Source organism: Aythya fuligula, chromosome 15 (genome assembly GCF_009819795.1).
Source record: "Aythya fuligula isolate bAytFul2 chromosome 15, bAytFul2.pri, whole genome shotgun sequence".
In the NCBI taxonomy this organism is placed as follows: Eukaryota; Metazoa; Chordata; class Aves; order Anseriformes; family Anatidae; genus Aythya; species Aythya fuligula.
Genome location: NC_045573.1, coordinates 16,913,376 through 16,931,692, shown reverse-complemented (window position 1 = coordinate 16,931,692; position 18,317 = coordinate 16,913,376). Strand labels below are relative to the sequence as shown.

Sequence of the window (18,317 nt, the reverse complement as noted above, 5' to 3'; positions counted from 1 at the left end):
AAATAGCTGAAGAAATTAAATCTCGTAAAAAAAAAAAAAAAAAAAAAAAAAAAAGTTTGTAGTGGTGTCTTTGATCGTACTTTGATACCGGCGGAGCCCTGCTGACGAACGGCAGCGCCTCGTTGCGCGCCGCTGAGGGACGGGGGCGCCCCTCGGTCCCCGGGGGCGGTAGCACTGGGGCCGGGCCGTGTCGGCGGGCCTGGGCTCGGCCCTGCGCACGGGAGCGCGCCCGCCGAGCCGAGCCGCCAAGCGGGAGGGCGGGCGGCGCGGCGGGACTGCGGCAGCCGGGCCGGGGCTGCCCCTGGAGCGCCTCCTGCCAGCGGCAGGGCTGCGGCACCGCGCTCAAGCCGGGTTCGCCGGGCTCGGCCTCTCTGCGGGGTCCGCATCGGGCTCCGGCCCCGGCGTTTCGCCCCCTTCGTCCCCCTGCCCCCCCGGCGAGGCTGCGGAGCGCGGCCCCCCACAGCTGCATGCCCGCCGCTGTGTCGGCACGGCTGGATGCGCTGGAGTCCTGGGCCTTCCATGCGCTGCTGGCGCTGCCCTATATGTTCTACGTGGGTTTGTTCTTCGTCAACGTGCTGATCCTGTACTATGCCTTCCTGATGGAGTATATCGTCCTCAACGTGGGCATCGTCTTCCTGCCCGAGGACGTGGACCAGGCTCTGCTGGACCTGGGAGTGCTCTCCGAGCCGGGCTCCGTGCTCTACGAGACGGACGGCGAGCTGGATGTCTTTGACGGCTACCTGGAGTGACGCCCCGGGGCGGCTGCGGAGCGGGCTTCCCGGGATGCCCCCGCTCCACCCGAGCGGCCCCTGCCCTTCGGGACGCCGCAGGGGAGCCGGCAGCAAACGGAGGGCTCGCAGGGCAAGTAAGTCACTGCCGCCGGCTCCTCTCGGCTGCCGGGCTCCCGGGGCCGGGCCGGGCACAGGGAACAGCCCCGCCGCCCTGCCGGGTGCGCGGAGCGGGCTGGGGGCCGGGACTGCACGTCCCCGGGGCTCTTCCTGCCCGTGTGGGGTTTGCAGCCGGGCAACAACTTCGCTAATCGGGTCTTAGAGCAGCGCCGAATGGAAGTGATAACGCAGGGCAGTATTTACCCATACACCGGAGGTCACACACTGCTCATAAACACATTTTAAATAGCCGCCCTTTAATAACTGCACTTAGATAACATGAAACCACCCAGCTGACCGTTCTCACGTTTATCGCAGCCTCAGGGTTTGCTTGATCAATTTGTTCTGTACTTCTGAGCGATGTTGGAAGCCTGGGAACGTTGTAAGGATTTTGGCGTTTTAAACCACTGAAATGCAGTTGGGAAGCGAATCAGTATTTCCAGCTGGGACACTCTGTGCCAAGTGTATGTTAATGAAAACATTCACAGTTTAAATAAAAATGTGTTAGCAAATCTGCCAGTATAATTTCTTAGCAAAATATTGGCTGTAAGTTTGAAAATCAGTTTAGGATACCTTTTTAACTTTCTGTTTGAAAATAGGGAAATAAGAAATTCTGTTCTAAGGTTGCAGACATAACCTTGGTGAACATATTATACAAATACCATGTGACATCAAGCTATTTTTATCAATCTTCCAATTTAAAAACAAAACAAAACCTTTTCTGTAATACTGTCCATCATACAGGTTAAAACTATCTTCCTAAATATTTCTGTTAAGATTCCATATAAAGCAATGGTAGCAGTTTTTGATCAATAGTTTAGAACATATAAAATGGAAATTGGTGGTGTTGGATTAATATTGATTGCACAAACACATCTGAGCAAAGCTTGGTCAAAGGCAAGTGGGAGCATGGGGAGAAAAGATTTGTGCTGCTACTGAAGAAATTCCCCCACAAACAGTTATTACAAATAAAAGTGTGTGTACACACATTTGGTGGTCCATCCCAGACTACTGGGTTAGAATAATTTTTGGCAGTCCCAAAGATCTGTAGCAGAACTCAACTCCCTGCACGACACTGTTGGCTACTTCTTGTAGCTGTCTCCTCCTCTCCCTTTTCAGTTGGGCATATAACATCCAGGCTCAGAACACAGACAATGCAATTCAAAAGTCTTCCTAAGTACCATTCAAACCAGTATCTCCTGTCTTCCAGGAAAGAAGTGCATAATAATGGAAATTTAAGCAAAACCTTTGGTGCAAAAAGTCCTAACCCTTTGCTACTCAAAAATACCTTTTCCCAAACCCCAGATCTTAAAACTCCAATGTAATCTAATGAAAAATATTAAAAAATAATTAAAAATACTAACAATTAGTAAGGGATTAAGGGATCACTTATATGCTGACTAGGATTTGTTATGATGAGCTGCATATAGTTTTCAGGAAGACCTAAGGAGAACAACACACATAAAGCTTACTCTGTGGATTTTTCCTGCTACACAGTTCAATACAACACAGGATCAGGCACAATTCTGTTCAATGCATGTATATGGGCATCTTAAAATTTGCCTTCATGTTAATAGGATGAGAAGCTCTGCAAATTACTCTATATTCTCAATTTAAAACAATGTCACCTCTATATGTGGAAATGCAAATGCCTTCACAGAGCTCAGAAGTAAGCCTTAGCCCATGCTCCATCTTGAGGTGATGGAGCTCTGCACAAGGACTAACTGTAGCCTTGACCTTTGGTTTGGAAATTGGCATGTTAGATTATTGTTTCCACTGAGAATCAAATCACAAATCTTTTAAGTTAGATCAATTGTATTAGATTAGAGATATTAGATAAATACTAGAGAACAAAAAACATGCTATTGCTGCACTTTATTTCACAGAATCACAGAATCGTCTAGGTTGGAAGAGACCTCCAAGATCACCTAGTCCAATCTCTGACCTAACACTAACCAGTCCTCCACTAAACCATATCGCTAAGTTCAACATCTAAATGTCTTTTAAAGACCTCCAGGGATGGTGACTCAACCACTTCTCTGGGCAGCCCATTCCAATGCCTAACAATCCTTTTCGTAAAGAAGTTTTTCCTAATATCCAACCTAAACCTCCCCTGGCACAACTTTAGCCCATTCCCCCTTGTCCTGTCGCCAGGCACGTGGGAGAACAGACCAACCCCCACCTCGCTACAGCCTCCTTTAAGGTACCTGTAGAGAGCAATAAGGTCACCCCTGAGCCTCCTCTTCTCCAGGCTGAACAAGCCCAGCTCCCTCAGCCGCTCCTCGTAAGACTTGTTGTCCAGACCCCTCACCAGCTTGGTCACCCTTCTCTGGACTCACTCAAGCACCTCCACATCCTTCTTGTAGCGAGGGGCCCAAAACTGAACACAGTACTCAAGGTGCGGCCTCACCAGAGCCGAGTACAGGGGGAAAATCACTTCCCTAGCCCTGCTGGCCATGCTGCTGCTTATACAAGCCAGGATGGTGTTGGCCTTCTTGGCCACCTGAGCACACTGATGGCTCATATTCAGCCGACTATCCACCATCACTCCCAGGTCCTTCTCTGCCTGGCAGCTTACCAACCACTCATCTCCCAGCCTGTAGCTCTGCTTGGGGTTGTTGCGCCCCAGGTGCAGGACCAGGCAATTGGCCTTGTTGAACTTCATACAGTTGACCTCAGCCCCTCAGTCCAGCCTATCCAGATCCTCCCGCAGAGCCTTCCTACCCTCGCACAGATCGACACACACACCTAACTTGGTATCATCTGCAAACTTACTGAGGGTGCACTCAATGCCCTCGTCCAGATCATCGATGAAGATATTAAAGAGGACCGGACCCAGTACTGAGCCCTGGGGAACGCCACTAGTGACAGGCCTCCAACTGGACTTGACTCCATTTACCACAACTCTTTGGGCCCAGTTATCCAACCAGTTTCTAACCCAATGAAGTGTACGCCAGTCCAAGCCACGAGCAGCCAGTTTCTTGAGGAGAATGTTGTGAGGAATGGTGTCAACCATCTATTAATATACTTAATTATATGTTTGGCAACCAGGCCACAAATTGCATAATTATTTAGCCACAAGGCAAAGACTCAGCATGTCACCATGGAAAGGAATTTGTGTTAATATCCTGGTTACAGAGTTTGTCACAGCTCTGTGACATTTGTCACCACCAGTTCCCCATGTTAAGCCATAGGCTTAGGGAGGCTTGCCATGTTTGCTTCGACCCAGAAGTACTGAGGATTCATCAGACACTGCAGGAAGAGTGGGTCTTAGTTTTATAAGGAGAGATTAGAAATATATAGGCATCACTCACTGCATAAAGTGTAAGAGTAGTGTTCTTCATGTGACTCACCACTGATTATCGAGAACAACTAAAAAGCTATGATTAGCCCTAGCTGAAACCTTGCAAGTGTGCTCCTTGCTTTTAGAAAGTGCTGCCTTCCACCCAGGAGGTGAATGGCATGCACAAACAGAGAGACAATGGGAGAAAACCTTAAGAGGCAATTCTGCGCAGTGTGGAAAGGCTTATTTAGTATCAAAGAGCATATAGATCAGAAAAGTTCTGCTCTCTTGCAATGAAAACCTCAGCTGAATAAACCCAAAAGGAGCAAAATTCTGTTCTAAGCATAATTGGTGGCAGAGGTTGAAGATAGACAACTAAGCAGCTCAAAGAAGCTTCCTATCCTATTCAAATGGAGAATTCTATTTGTGTAACCTCAGCAGAATTGAGCTTACTCATGTCATCTCCTGTTTTAGCTTGAGTGTGCCAGATTCTTCATTATATTTGAAGTCTCCTGGAATAAAGTTGTATGACTGTTCTCTTTGTACTGTTTTAAAATCAGATGTGACTCATCACAAAGTACTCTAATCAGAAAGAAAATGAGCAGGAGTAATCAATAATGAAAACCAAATAGGAAATACTGGAATTATCAAGGTAAATTTTGATGTATGCCTTTAGTGAGCAGAATCCAGCACTCAAAAGCTTCTGACTCAGCACTTCTGCTCTTTGCCAACATGTAAATCCTGAATCAGTCAAAGAAATAGCTGTACTCACTAGCTGATCAAATAGTGCCAAATGGAAACGAAGGTTCAGCATATGTAAGAGGCAGTACGGCCCAGTGGAGAGGGAAGGAAATATGCTGGACTCCTTCCTTCATCTCCGCTGGTGGCTTCTATGAGCTTAACACACTTATGTCTCTGTTCCATTTCTAGAACAGAATGCCACATAAAGGAACAGATCAGAAGAACATTATCACTGGCAGTGCTAAGATGCACATAAATGTATTAGAAACCAGCTCCTGATTTGGAATTGTAAAAATAATGAGCAGTGATTGTTGGTTTTTTTTTTTTTTTTTTTTTTTTTTTTTTTTTTTTTTCACTGGGTTCTTGCCTTATTTGTAGAAATCTTCATGTGGAAAAAAAAGTGACTCATTGACTTCATGATATGCACAATTTGTCCATTTTGTTATCAGTTATAGTAATGACAGGTTTAAGAGCAGTAGATGGAATTTTTAGAACTGTATGTTTTAAACTCTTAGGCATTACTAAAATTAACAGAAGTTGAATGCTCAAACTTGCCTGGCAGCTCTGTTGTAAAGGCTATTGTACTCCAGCTGTTCTTAACAGGAGTTCCATCCTAGATGGAAGAAAGACAAAATCATGGTTAACTAATGAACTAGCCATTCAACCTCGTTAACCATAGCCAGGCACAGTCCTAAGTGATTTTCTATCAAATGTCTTTGGTAATATAATGCAAAGGAGCAGGCAGATTTTTTATAAAGTTTTCTAGCAGCTGCTGTTAATAACATGAATTAAAATAAGGCACAGAAAAAGAAGAGGCATTTAGCTTAAGATAGAAACACTTAAGGTCTGAGTATTTAATTTGTTAAAACCCCCAGCCACAGGTGATTTTAAATATTTTTTTATAATCTAATTTCTTTAGTTCTTCTCTATAAAATGAAGTTTAATCAGTTTGCTTTAATAGCAGGTGATAATATCCAGTTACTAGTTTTAAGCTGCCAAAGGAATTAAAAAATGAATTCAATATAATTCTTTGTGTTTGTTTCCTCCAGAGAACTAGCAAAATGCTATTAGTCAGATGGCAACTAGCAATCCTAAAACAGAAGAATAATTTGTTTAGAAAAGTTTAGGATGTATACTTGACCATTCCAACTCTTTGTATTTCTTCCTTCATGATGATTGTAATTAATACAGAGTACAAGTGTCCCAAAGAATTAGATAGTGCACAGAAATAGCTAAGTCTTTCCATTTCTTCAAGGAAACTTTCATATTGTCTCTCTCTTTCCAGTTATGCAAGCTCGAGTGTTTTGTCTGGCCACAAGCTTGGGAAAAAATATTTGAAGAATTTGAATGATACTCTCTGTATCAGATATTAGGGGATTAAGAACCTGCCCTTTTGAGGCTTGATAGAAGGGTTTTGAGTGGAGTGGGACCAGTGGAAATGGGGAGGAAAAATTCAGCTGCAACCAGTGGCTGAGAGAAGTCCCACTGCTCAGACTCTTCTTTTGCTGTGGACCAACCAATTCACTCTTGGCGCTGGAGATGGGCACTGAGAAGCATCAGTTTTGTCACCTGCTATGGGGAAGGTCACCTGCTATGGATGAACTTTCCTACAGCCTGGGAAGGGCATCTCTTCCCTATTACTAAACAGCATTTTTCTCCTTTGGCACAGCACATGGAGAAGAGGGTTTTGGTCACTCATGTTCTGTTCAGAAGGCAGAGAACCTGATTCCTCTTCTGGGGGAGTTGTATACTCCATCCAACCGTGATAATACAGGCAGAGACTAATGGGACCCATATATGGAAGTACAGATATAATGGAAAATAATCATATGCACAAATGATTTATCGCTGTGTAAAGCTCTAGTAAGTGACCTAAGACTATTTATTCTTTGAAGTAAGACTAGTTTTTGAAGGGCCAGAAGAAAAGAGCCAAGGCTTGCTCAGGTACTACAGCCCAAACAGGAGGTGGTATCAGAAACACATTCTTTTGGGAAGTCATGAAATAGATGGCAGACAATGTCAGGATGCAGAACGGAGTCACTGCGTTTCCTTTGGTCCAGCCCAAATCCATGACTGAGTTTCTTCTTTTAATGCTGGAGTTGTGCTCTAACAGCTGCATTATTAAATGCTTACAAGGGTTTTTAAGCTGTTGGATCTGAAATTTGAAAAAAGAGTTGCTAGCCTTTTTGTTTTCCATTTTTAGGGAAATTTTGGAAGTTTTCTGTTAAGAATTAGGTTCACATGAAATTTGAAGAACAGGCTTCTAACTGGCAGAATAGAAAGGCAAGATTGAATATCCTGGTCAAGTGTATCATTCACACACCATTTAATATCTGCCACTACAAATTACTGTCTGGGACTAGCAACCCTGCGGCATTATTTGAAACTTCAGTTAGCTTTATGCTTTTATTTGGAAGCCCAATACATTTTGCAGTGCTATTTTTAAGTCAGCCTTGGTTTCAATCCACAATGCAGAACACTAACAATGTCTGAACTATCTGCTGGTTTTAGTTGAGTTTGGAAAGCGATCAGATAAACTTCAAGTGAGTAACCCATTAGAACATCTGTTTCCCCTTAGTTTAAGAAATATGGACAATAAATAAGGATATTGAGCATATATGATTACTGTTAGCAGGGTGTTGCAGCTGATTAACATTTGATAGAAGGGCCTCATGGACACAGAAGTGTTCTGTGTTCATGTCTTAGTATCTACTAGGTAGCAAACAGGAACATAGGAAGTGCTGTGATGAGTCAGACCAAAATCACCTGGCTTCATGTTCCAGCTCTGACACTGGCAGGAGATGCCATTTGAGACCACCCATAAATATGACTGAAATCTGCAGCCTGTTCCCTTTGTACTTTTCATACTCCACAATGGAAGAACCAGGGATGTTAGAGGGCACACTGCTGCCCAGCCCTTTAGCAACTGTTTTCCAATTCCTTCTCTCTACCTCTTAAGACTGAGATGAGCTGCTCCCTCCCTTCCCTCGATCTTTTCAGATGTTCTTATCTTTACCTTCTTTGCTCCACTTCTTGAAATACAGGACCAGAAGTGCACATAATGCTCCTGATGTAGGCACACAATGGCTTTATATGGCTCTTGTTTTCTTGTTCTCACTATCCTTCATAATGATGCCCAAAGTTTTTTAGCAGTGGTTTTTTTAGGTGCCACTGCTGAGATAGGGACTTCAGGGTCTTGTCAGTAGTGATTATTAGTTGTAATTGCCAGCTACAACTTCTGCATCATGTAGGCAGGTGCAAAGTATTTGTCTGTAATTGCATTATATTACCGTTAAGTAAAGTCACCTGCAGCCTTTTGCCCATTCGACGTCATGAGGTCCTTCTGGGGTTCTTTGCTATCATCATCTGAATATCTGCAAGAGCTTATTTTCTGCAGTCGTGGAGGTTTCTCTGTTCATTCTCTTCTCTGGCCTACTAATGGTGTTGTTGAATAAAAACTGTTCTCTGGCATACCCTGCTACTGACTTCTTTCCTATCAAGCTCTGTTCTTTACTTCAATCTTTTCATACGCTTTCAATCCATAAAAGAACCTTTCTCCCTGTGTCAACCTGTGGCATTGGAACAGGCTGCCCAGGCTGCCCAGGGAAGTGGTGGAGTCACCATCCCTGGAAGTCTTCAAAAGACGTTTAGATGTAGAGCTTAGGGATATGGTTTAGTGGGGACTGCTAGCGTTAGGTCAGAGGTTGGACTCGATGATCTTGAGGTCTCTTCCAACCTAGAAATTCTGTGATTCTGTGAACCTGTTTGCTTTACAGCTTTCTGTAGTTAATTTGTTAACGATACCATGTTCCTCAGTCTCTCCATGCTCATCTAGAACATGTGACAATTGCATTTCATTCTTCATTCAGACTCCTCACAGAGTCTGCTTTGTCTTCTGCACCTGAACTCATGGCAATCTTTCTGCCTCAGGACCCGTGTGCTAGAGGACTGGGTTGGCAGGGCAAAATGACCTGCTGAGCCACCACGCCAAGCACAGAAAGTGACCAGGAGAGAGGCTGTTTTGCCCTGCAGCCCAGTGAGAGCCTATTCAGAGAGCTCCATGATCTGTGAATAGATGATGGTCTGCTCCATGATGTAAAGCAGATCTGTTAGAACGCCCGTTAAGATCCCCAGCTACAGCTTTGTACCACAAACTCCCATTTTACAACCAGATGAACATCTTTACTGTGTAGGGTCCCCTGCCTTTACATGCTGTGCAGGAGGCCTATAAGATCTGTAAGAGGGGAAGGAGGGAAGAGCTGTCCTTCCAGAGACTTGTTCTGCAGAGCACAGATCTTCTCCTGAACTGCTGGCTACCAGGGACCTGCTCTCGGTTTCCTGTACCCCCAAAACTCTTCTTTGACAAAGACTCATCCCCACTCTGAGCTGCACCATCCTGCTCTGTGTTAAAGTCACCTGTAAGATCACAGGACCAAATGGGTCCTGTCACCACTGTCCAGCACATCCACAGCTCTGGTTCGGCTTGAAGAAGGCTTTTTCAGGCTCTGATGATGGTAAAAATCACCTCTTAATACCTGTCAGATACTTGGAACCAACCAAGGTAAATAAGGTACACTGCGATAAAGCAAAACAGTAGCAATTTTCCTTGTCAGTTAGTCCAAGAAGTTGCTCCAACATGTTACTTAACTCTATAAATTACTTACTGGTGGATCCAAAATGCTTTGAACAAAGTGACTCTAGAGAAAGAAAAAGAGAAAGTGACCAAAATCAGAGGCTGCGTCAAATGTAAGCAGCGCATGATTAACACAATTATACCACCTAAGGAACAGCGTCATTAAGAAGATATAGACGATTCAAAAATCAGTTTTTAGTAAGAGATATGTAAAGTGATATCAAACCTAGCATAAAATAGTCTATTCCCCGGCATGTCAAGCCTGGTTGCTCTCCTAGGAGCAGCCCTTACTAATTGACCTGATGGACTGTGGTTGACTGCTTGTTCTCATACCCCTCAAACCAATAGCTTCATGCCTACATTAAAATTACGCTAAGGACTGATGTGCTCTTTAACAGGAACTGTTACACGGATTTCACTGAAACGTTAATCAGGCCCTTACTTCTCAAATAATTACTGTCCCTGGTCATGAAAATTTGGATTTTTATTTATTTATTTATAAGAAACAGCACGGTGCTGTATCTAACATAAACACTGACTTCTCTGTTCAGTTCAGGTCTAGTGGGTTACTCTGTGTTTGTTATGTGTTTCTTTTTAAACAGATGCATTAAACACCTGAAATGGATTATGACCAGGTTAATGGATCAAGTTATGGAAAGAAACTATACTCTGAAATGTAGAGATGAAAAGAAGGACAAGGGGACAACAAGAAGAGTTGTTATCAAAACTTGTCAGCCGTGATTTTTTCCCATGGTCATTGCCTCTTGAGTGTGCACTACCTGACCTGCAGTGATTCACGTACAGTTCTGGGCTTCCATAGGTAATTCTGGGATGGACTGTGTGAACAAGTAATGTAAGCTATGTTCTCTTACAACAGAAAATCAAGATGTTACTCAGTTTTGATAAACTTTTGAATAAATACCATGTCATCTAAATGGACACGCTCTACATACTGCTTAAGCAAGTTTTGCAATTGCACATTGAAAACTAGACCAGCCAGTAGTTCCGGATCAGTGATCTCTCAGGGGAATATATCCAGGAGTGCTTCAAGAAGGTTCTGTTCAGGGTAGTATTATGGCAAGAGCTGTGCTATCAAGATATTTTATTTTAATCATGAGCTTTGAAATAGATCAGACACTGAATTTTATATGTCAGATTATCTAACCAGATACTTTGGAGATTGTTTAAGCTCATGTTCCTATGTACAGATATGAAAGCAATACAATAAAGACTGACCTTTTCCATGAAAAAGAAAGCAGTCATTTGTTGTTCTTTTTCCCTTTGAACAGAAAATAATTTAAATATGCTTCCAGGAAATTGCAGTTTTCCTACAGGTGCCTGGAAGTAGTTCCATGTTACTGAGATGGCCAGCATACAGGCAATCCTGCTACATGAAAAATTACTTGAAAAATCAGACCTGAAATGAAACACCAGGAACCATGCAGTGTTGGGAGAAAACAAACAAACAAACAAGCAACTAACATGTTATTGAGGGCAGCTATTTTACTGTTTTTATCTTACTGGTATATTTTAGAAGTCTGATTTTCATAACAGTGCAGTTGCTAAGCAAAGTTGATATATGAAGAACATTTCAGATAAAGCAGGATTGAACACGTTTCTCCTGAAATTTCTCCATACACTGTATCTGCCCCCTGCAGTCTGTGTCTCTATCACCTGCTCCCATCTTGGGCTTTCAGACCAAGACAGATGGCATCATGAGTGCCCTGACAGCAAGGAAGAAGGAACAAGAGAGCAGCAGTTTAGCTCCCGCTTGAAACAATGACAAAGACCTTGTGTATCGAACTCCATTTTCATCCTGGTATTCTCAGTGTGAATGTTTGAATGGCATTTCTGAACTCCTAGCGCAGTAGAAATTTGTGCACAGTCCCCCAACCGCAGTTTTCAGCTGCTCCTGCAAGAGGTGAAGCACTGCCATGAAATTACATAGCTTCCTCCAAAATAGGTTATTAGATGCACTTTGGGAGCCTAAAGCAAACAAGTGCTTTGTTCTAGGCATTCCCTGGCTTGCACGGGTGAAGTCACTTAGGACACAATTCACGGGTGAAGTCACTTAGAACACAATATTCTGACACATAAGAACACGTTTAGGGATCTAAATTGCCACGTAAGGACCTATATAAAGAATAGTCGAGTTTAAAGACTAGTAAAGTTTGTGTTCACATGGCCATGTGGTTCTAACACAAGGAATACTGCATTTTGCTACTGAAGGCAGCATGCCTGCCGTCTATATAATTAGGACTTCATACTGTTCAGAGACATCTTACACCAAGTATTTCAGGTCACATGTGTGTCATTTCAAGAACATGGTTGAGTTTTTCATTATGCTTACTGCGGTATCTACTGCTTGGTAATCATTCCCTGCAGTGGGTTTACACCACGTGATGCACAGATCAAGGAACACAAATTCCACCAAGTAAGTCACTTCAGAAGTTCTGAATCAAAGATTAAGACTTCTGATTTCTTTAGACATTTTAGTGATAGGGAAAAAGTACTTCAGTTGAAAGTAGATCTGACTACCGTCATAACATAAGGCTTATATTTAGTAAGGCTTCACAGATAACAAAAAGAATATGGGCATAAAGAGACAAGATAAGCATTCTTCTCATCCTAAGGGGGGGATATGGTTTAGTGGGGACTGTTAGTGTTAGGTCAGAGGTTGGACTCGATGATCTTGAGGTCTCTTCCAACCTAGAAATTCTGTGATTCTGTGATTCTGTAAAAGGAGATTTTAGAACACTGATTTGATCAGGGTAGCTTTTTTAGGGTAGCCAGTGAATTCAGTCTTCTACACACAAGGCACTCAATTGATAAAAGCATTTTCCATGAGTTTTGTGCCACAAGAGTATCCACCCAGACTTTGAACCTTGATTAATTTAAATACTTGTAACTGCTAAAAGCCTGAAATAATGAAAACAACTTTTTTTGCTGTTATTAGTAGGCAGCTTCAGTCAGAACTTTTATATCTTCTAGTTTGGACGAACAGCCTGCCAGTTGGTCATGCAAGATCCCACTGCCTGTTAGGAAAACATTATTTCTCCATTTCAGACCACTGAACTGGTAGGTGCCAGCAGGACCAAGCTGACTCCCTTGCATATTCCCTGCCTTTAACAGGGAATGCAGGAGCCCTTCACGTGTTACTATGTTCAGAAGCCAGCAGTGTTTTCCCAGTGCTTCAGAGAAAAAAATCAAAATAATTTTCAATAACTACTGCAAGCTACTGTAAAAAGAAATACTTTTATTAATACTTTTAAAAAATCATATATATAAAAAAAAAACACACAACCAAAACACTGCATCAGAATTTACAATATGTACACTATAAGCATGCATCTCCCACTAAGAGAACAGTAGAATACCCAACACCATTTTAGCAGTCTAGACAGTCTTGTAATATTCAGTTGCCTACATAAGGTTAGCGTATTCTTAGATTCAGTCACAGTGAAGCCTAGATGCAGAGTATATCCCTACAGGTGCATTTGTCATTCAAAGGTTAAGTTGAGGAAGCTGAGACAAGGGCTCACCATAGCTCTGCATGGCTGGAGCGTCATAAGCTGATGGGAATGTCACACTGAATTTAGTTCAAACTACTTCCCATTCAAGCAGCTGTAAAGAGGGGGAATATGAATGAGATTTTTCCACAGCTCTGGCTAGAATTTGAAGACCCAAGCAAGTAGTGAAGAAGAATGCCATTTCCTAGTTACAATCACATTCTCCGTAGTGTTTTTCACCTTACTCTCTTGTACTATTGCTTCCACATACTAGGTCTGGTTCCTGGCTATTCAGATCAGCAGAAATCATCTGTAATTTTGAACTGTTTAAATTGGGGTTTGTTTTTGAACCACATCATAACATCTGGAGTTGAGAGATTTTCATTTGCAAAGATCCTTGGTCAGCATTGTCAGTGCTTCCTAGCAAAAGAAACTTCAAGGATGTTGTTGAGCTACTGGTGAGCTAGCAAAATGAAGTACAGAAGCCTCCCTTCCTTATCTGTAGCATATTGAATACTTCTAGCTTTTACTTTCCAACTGATTTCCTGTCTCCAGACAGCATCTGGACATGGAACCAGAGTGAAAGTCCTGACAAATGCCTCTGCACGATTATAAATTCTTTTCATGCTCACAGAGCTGAAGTACAAAAAAAGAATGAAGGAAAAAAAAAAAAAGAGGAAACAATTGTTTTGCTATTGCAGTCAGCAGGGCTGGTGTACAGCCCACATAACACTGATGCCTGCAGAATGGATACGTTAGCACTTTGAAATATGCCACTTCCTATTATTGCCTAATTCTTCAAATTCTTCAAATTCTGTAAAAGCAGGCCACAACAACAACGCAAAGTAGTGATATCTCTTTCAAGCAGATGTATGTACATTTACTTGCCACCTGTAGGTGAGAGACTAAATCTCAGTTCATGTATATGAGTGAGAAAAGTTCATTTCAGAAGTTTAACTTGTGTTTTCAGTTCCTCAGTTTCATGCATATATATGTTAGTTGACAAACTATACAACATAGAATCTCTTATCTTCTCTTAATATCTCACACAAAGTGAAATTCTTTTACTCCTTAAAATTTAAAAAAGCTTTTAAAGTTCTCATTTGTGACAGAGTAAAAAACTGAGGATTTTTGTGCAGAGCTGAAGTTATTTACGTATGTTTGTATTTCTGCTACATCATCAAAAAATCCCTGATACTTTTCTAGTTTAAATTCATTTTTCTTTTTTTTTTTTTTTCCTTAATCTTTTTGAAGAAATCTGTAACAAGACAGTTATTTGATTAAAAATACCTTTCTTAAGACAGCATCACAATTAGCATCAAGAAATGAGCCACTTCTAGATTTGCAACGATAATATTACAATTTCAGACTGGTCATTCCTACTTATGCTTCAGACCCTAATAGTTCAATTTAATCCAGATTTGCAGGTGAAAACTGTAACATTGAGCTTTAGTAGCCTGAAATCAAAGAGAACTTAATTGTAGTTATCATTGGCACCATGAAACAATTAGATTTGGTCTGTTGTTACTTCAGATGTTGCATGTACAGCAGCTTGCAGCGTACACTTCAATGAAGCGATGATGGAATTTTATACTACCAATAAGCTGGTGACTCCTGTTCACCTTTAATGGTGAGCAATATCCAGATGTCCTTTTCTTCTGTGAAACTTGATGTTACTTAACTGTTCATCACTTCAATGGAAGCACAGCCAAGTTTTTAAAAAGCATATAAAATGACCTTTTAAAAACTTGAACTCCATCGTTCACTCACTTCAAGCATCACCCAGAAGCTTAAATGGGACATTTTTCATTTTGCCACTATTATGAAAATCGGCATTTAATTCCTGATTCATAAAGCAGCAAGAAGATGGGAAAACACAGAGGAGACCTTCCCTTCTCCTTTTTGTTACCTGTGAAACAATAAGAACAGAATATCAGATCTGCTTAATCACCATTAAAATCACCAAACCCACATATATATTATGTGCTCTGAAAAAAACATGGCAGTGGCTGGTAGATGATGGATGTTTCCAGCTGGAAGACAGGATCCAGACTCCCTGCTGCTACCAGTCCTCAGTGCTAATGAAGACAAAGGTTTCCTCACCTGCTCAGATGCTACACTAATGTGGCAACCTGTGCCACAGAAATGCATAGGAGATATGAGAGAATAGTTGCAGAGGAAGGTGTGAAGGATTAGAGAAAACTTTGCATTTACGAGGCTTCCCAGCATTGTTGTTAACCCTAATGTCTTCTCACCTAAGTAGGTATGATTATTCAACATGACAAAGAGTTAGTACTTCATTGTGCTGTCAGCTATTAAGAATCACTACAGATTTTTCCTGCTGCCATATAAAGCAAGTCTGTGATGCTGGTATGGTACCAGCTCTTCCAAAACCTGTAGCCTGATCAGAGCTATAAAAACAGCTAAACCTACATATGGTGATCAGTGCACTGAGAGCAAGAGTCATGCAAAACTTTGGCTCCCTGCATAGCTTCAGGAGCCATTGGCAACTGCAGCCTCTACCAGGGCCATTCAAAACCACAGCTCAAGCAGCCTGGAAATGATTCTGCAATCTGTTTTTGCCCATCTGAAAGAAAGCCAGAAGGCCTCTGGTGTCTGACTTAACTTCTTATTCCTTACATAGATTGTTTCACTGATGCATCCTGAATTTTTTTTTTTTCAGCAGCAAGAGGAAGTACATGGCAGAAAGCTGGGAGGAGAAATCCTGTACTTAATTTCCTGTAACTGCCCCTGCAGCTCCCTCAGCTCAGCAGCATCAAGGCAGTAAAATCCTTGTGACCATCAGCAAAGTGTTTTCTACAGAAGTAACTATTTCAAGGATCCTTAAGACTGCGCAGGCAGAATCAGTGAAGTGAAAGTGGCTGCCTGTGGGCAGACTGCACAAAAAGGACTGACAACAAGGAATGCAGGGACCAATGGTTTGCTCTGGGTACAGTCTAGACACAGCTTCATGGGGAGGCAAAACAGGTGTGGAGGATTAAACACAGGAAAAGTGAAATGACTGACTAAAAATCAGTACAAAACAATCTCTGAGGAGTACAGAACTCATCTATTAAACATGAGAATAACAGTTATTTAGTTTTGACCAACAGAAAAGAGCAGATTAGCAGGCCAGCTGCCAGTCACTGAACTGGGCTGAACCAGGAGTAGCTGATAAGGTTCTTGCCCACTCAGCCCTTGCAGTCTGCTAGCACTGGTGTTGGGGAAATGGGGGATCGAGGTGAGTGGCCAAAAGGAAATTTGTTGCAATATTGATCTATGCCACTCACGGGCAGCATCTCTTTATGTAACCATGTAGGCATTTATGCTGTTCCTGCGCCTGGTGCCAGTGAGACCTATCAGAATCGACAGCTGCCACAAAAACAAATCTTGTTATCTCAAGGAGCCAGAATTTATGTTACCTTTACAGGATACAACTGAACCTACACACTGATCCTCGAGTCCAGCTGCTGAAGGTGTTCAAGAACTCCATAAGGAATTGTAGGATTCCATATCCTGTAAGTGCATGTTAAGAAAGGAAAGGTTTTAAGACATATAATTTATTTCACATTTTTGGGGGGTTTTGTTTTTGTAGTTTTTGGTGGCAGTGATTTTTTGTTGTTGTTGTTGTTGTTGTTTTGTTTTTGCTTTTAAGTTGCCTTTCCATTTTGAATATCATTCTATTCTACAGAAGTATTTAATCTATGGAACAAATGAAAATTCATTTTAATTTAAAAGAAAGCAGTCCACTCCCCCATACTCTAGCTGACTCTGGTTGCAGGACACACTACAGTCCTGCCTCCCTAACTATTCTTTAGTTTCCCTTCAAACTCCCTTCCCCTCAATATGTACTGGCAGCTTCAGTCTATTTAACCTGTAATGATGGCTGTTAATTGTTTATCCCTCAAATACAAGTCCTGCAGCACAGAGATCATTACAGTTGGAAGAAGACGTGATGGAAGGCTCAGTGTAAACTGTGCTTAAAGCAGTACAAGCTTGCTTGCCTGGAGCAATGGAAAATTAATACTGCTGAAACCAGAGATGACATTTTTTTTGTGTGCTTTTATTTTGGTGATTTTTTTTTTTTTTAACATTTGTGTGACTGCTTTCATATTTTGGTGATTACTTTTTTGTGCCTCATATAAATCTGACAAATACAGAAGACAGCTTTAGCATGAGTTCGAATTCAATTTGCAGATCTATTTGATATATCTTAGATGTGAATGTATAAAGAAACTTACAACAAGTTTTTTATATGGGGGCATTTTCGTAGGCTGTCAGTCAGCTGTTGGGCTCCAACACCAGTTATTTTGTTATACTGAACACTGAGGGGAGTAAAAAAACCTTGTTAATTCAGATCAGATCAAATACCAGTGCAAACATTTCTTTCAAAAGCAAAAATAATATAGGGGCTTATCTGTATATAGAGGGGAAAGAAAAAGTAAAAACAAAATAGATCCATGATTAAAAAATAAATTAAAAAAAAAATCAAAAGGACAAACTGGGACTCCATTAAGTTAGGTTACTCCATCTGTTTCCTTATTCTATGTACCTAAGGTCTTTCTCCATCTCCCCATGACCATATTCTCCCAACTAAAACCAAATTTTCCTCTCCATCCAGTGACTGCTTATCCGATTCTTTTTCTCACCTCCAGATTGATTCGTCCTACAGCACTCAGATGTCATGGAGCTAAAGTTTCCCCTTTTTCCTGCTGAGCCAACAAGTCATATATACTCATCAGTAGGCATTAAAGATGGACATGGATGTTCCTCTTCAGTTAGCAAGTTTTGCATCTATGAAACTCTTTCCCTGTTCTGCATCTTCCAGGTATTTTAAGAAAACATTGGCCAGTTTGTAACTGCCTCCTTGAGCTGCTGCCCTTGGGGCTCCAGGTGACATGAGCAACAGCCCAGCCACTAACTGGCTTCCTGACAGAGTGCCTGTCCATGAGATTGGCTAGAGAATGAGCAAGGAATGAAATACATCCAGCTTTGAGTTCCAGATGCAGCTGAGGGGCAAAGCTACACCCAATGGTGGTAGAAGTGTGTAGATTTCCAGACTCCTGCCACACATGTCCTTCATCAGTGGCTGGCTACGTTACCAAGTACCTAGAAAACTATGAAGTCATTTCCTTTGCCATAGCATATAATGGTTCCAAAGAATCTACAGTGAATTGTTGCTTAAACCCTTCCAACCACTGACTATCTAGACTCCACCTAAGTGCCTTTGCCCTTCACACAAGACTGGGAATAATGCATAGCTT

At 41.9% G+C, this 18,317-nt stretch overlaps 2 protein-coding genes across 2 annotated transcripts in view; one reads left to right on the top strand and one right to left on the bottom strand.

Moving 5' to 3' along the window:
• The first annotated feature begins 351 nt into the window (after positions 1 to 351).
• Positions 352 to 10,795, top strand: DEXI (Dexi homolog). The gene is made up of 2 exons (XM_032197635.1): positions 352 to 865; positions 10,147 to 10,795. Exon 1 carries the CDS (start codon positions 468 to 470, stop codon positions 747 to 749), a length of 282 nt encoding a protein of 93 aa, XP_032053526.1. The 5' UTR covers positions 352 to 467; the 3' UTR covers positions 750 to 865; positions 10,147 to 10,795.
• A 5,701-nt stretch (positions 10,796 to 16,496) lies between these two features.
• Positions 16,497 to 18,317, bottom strand: part of CIITA (class II major histocompatibility complex transactivator) — a 32,908-nt gene continuing 31,087 nt past the window's right edge. The window contains exons 18-19 of the mRNA XM_032197798.1: positions 17,295 to 17,378; positions 16,497 to 16,569 (exon numbers count right to left, since the gene is read on the bottom strand). Of these exons, the coding sequence (XP_032053689.1) occupies positions 16,497 to 16,569; positions 17,295 to 17,378 (157 nt within the window). The remainder of the gene's footprint in view (positions 16,570 to 17,294; positions 17,379 to 18,317) is intronic.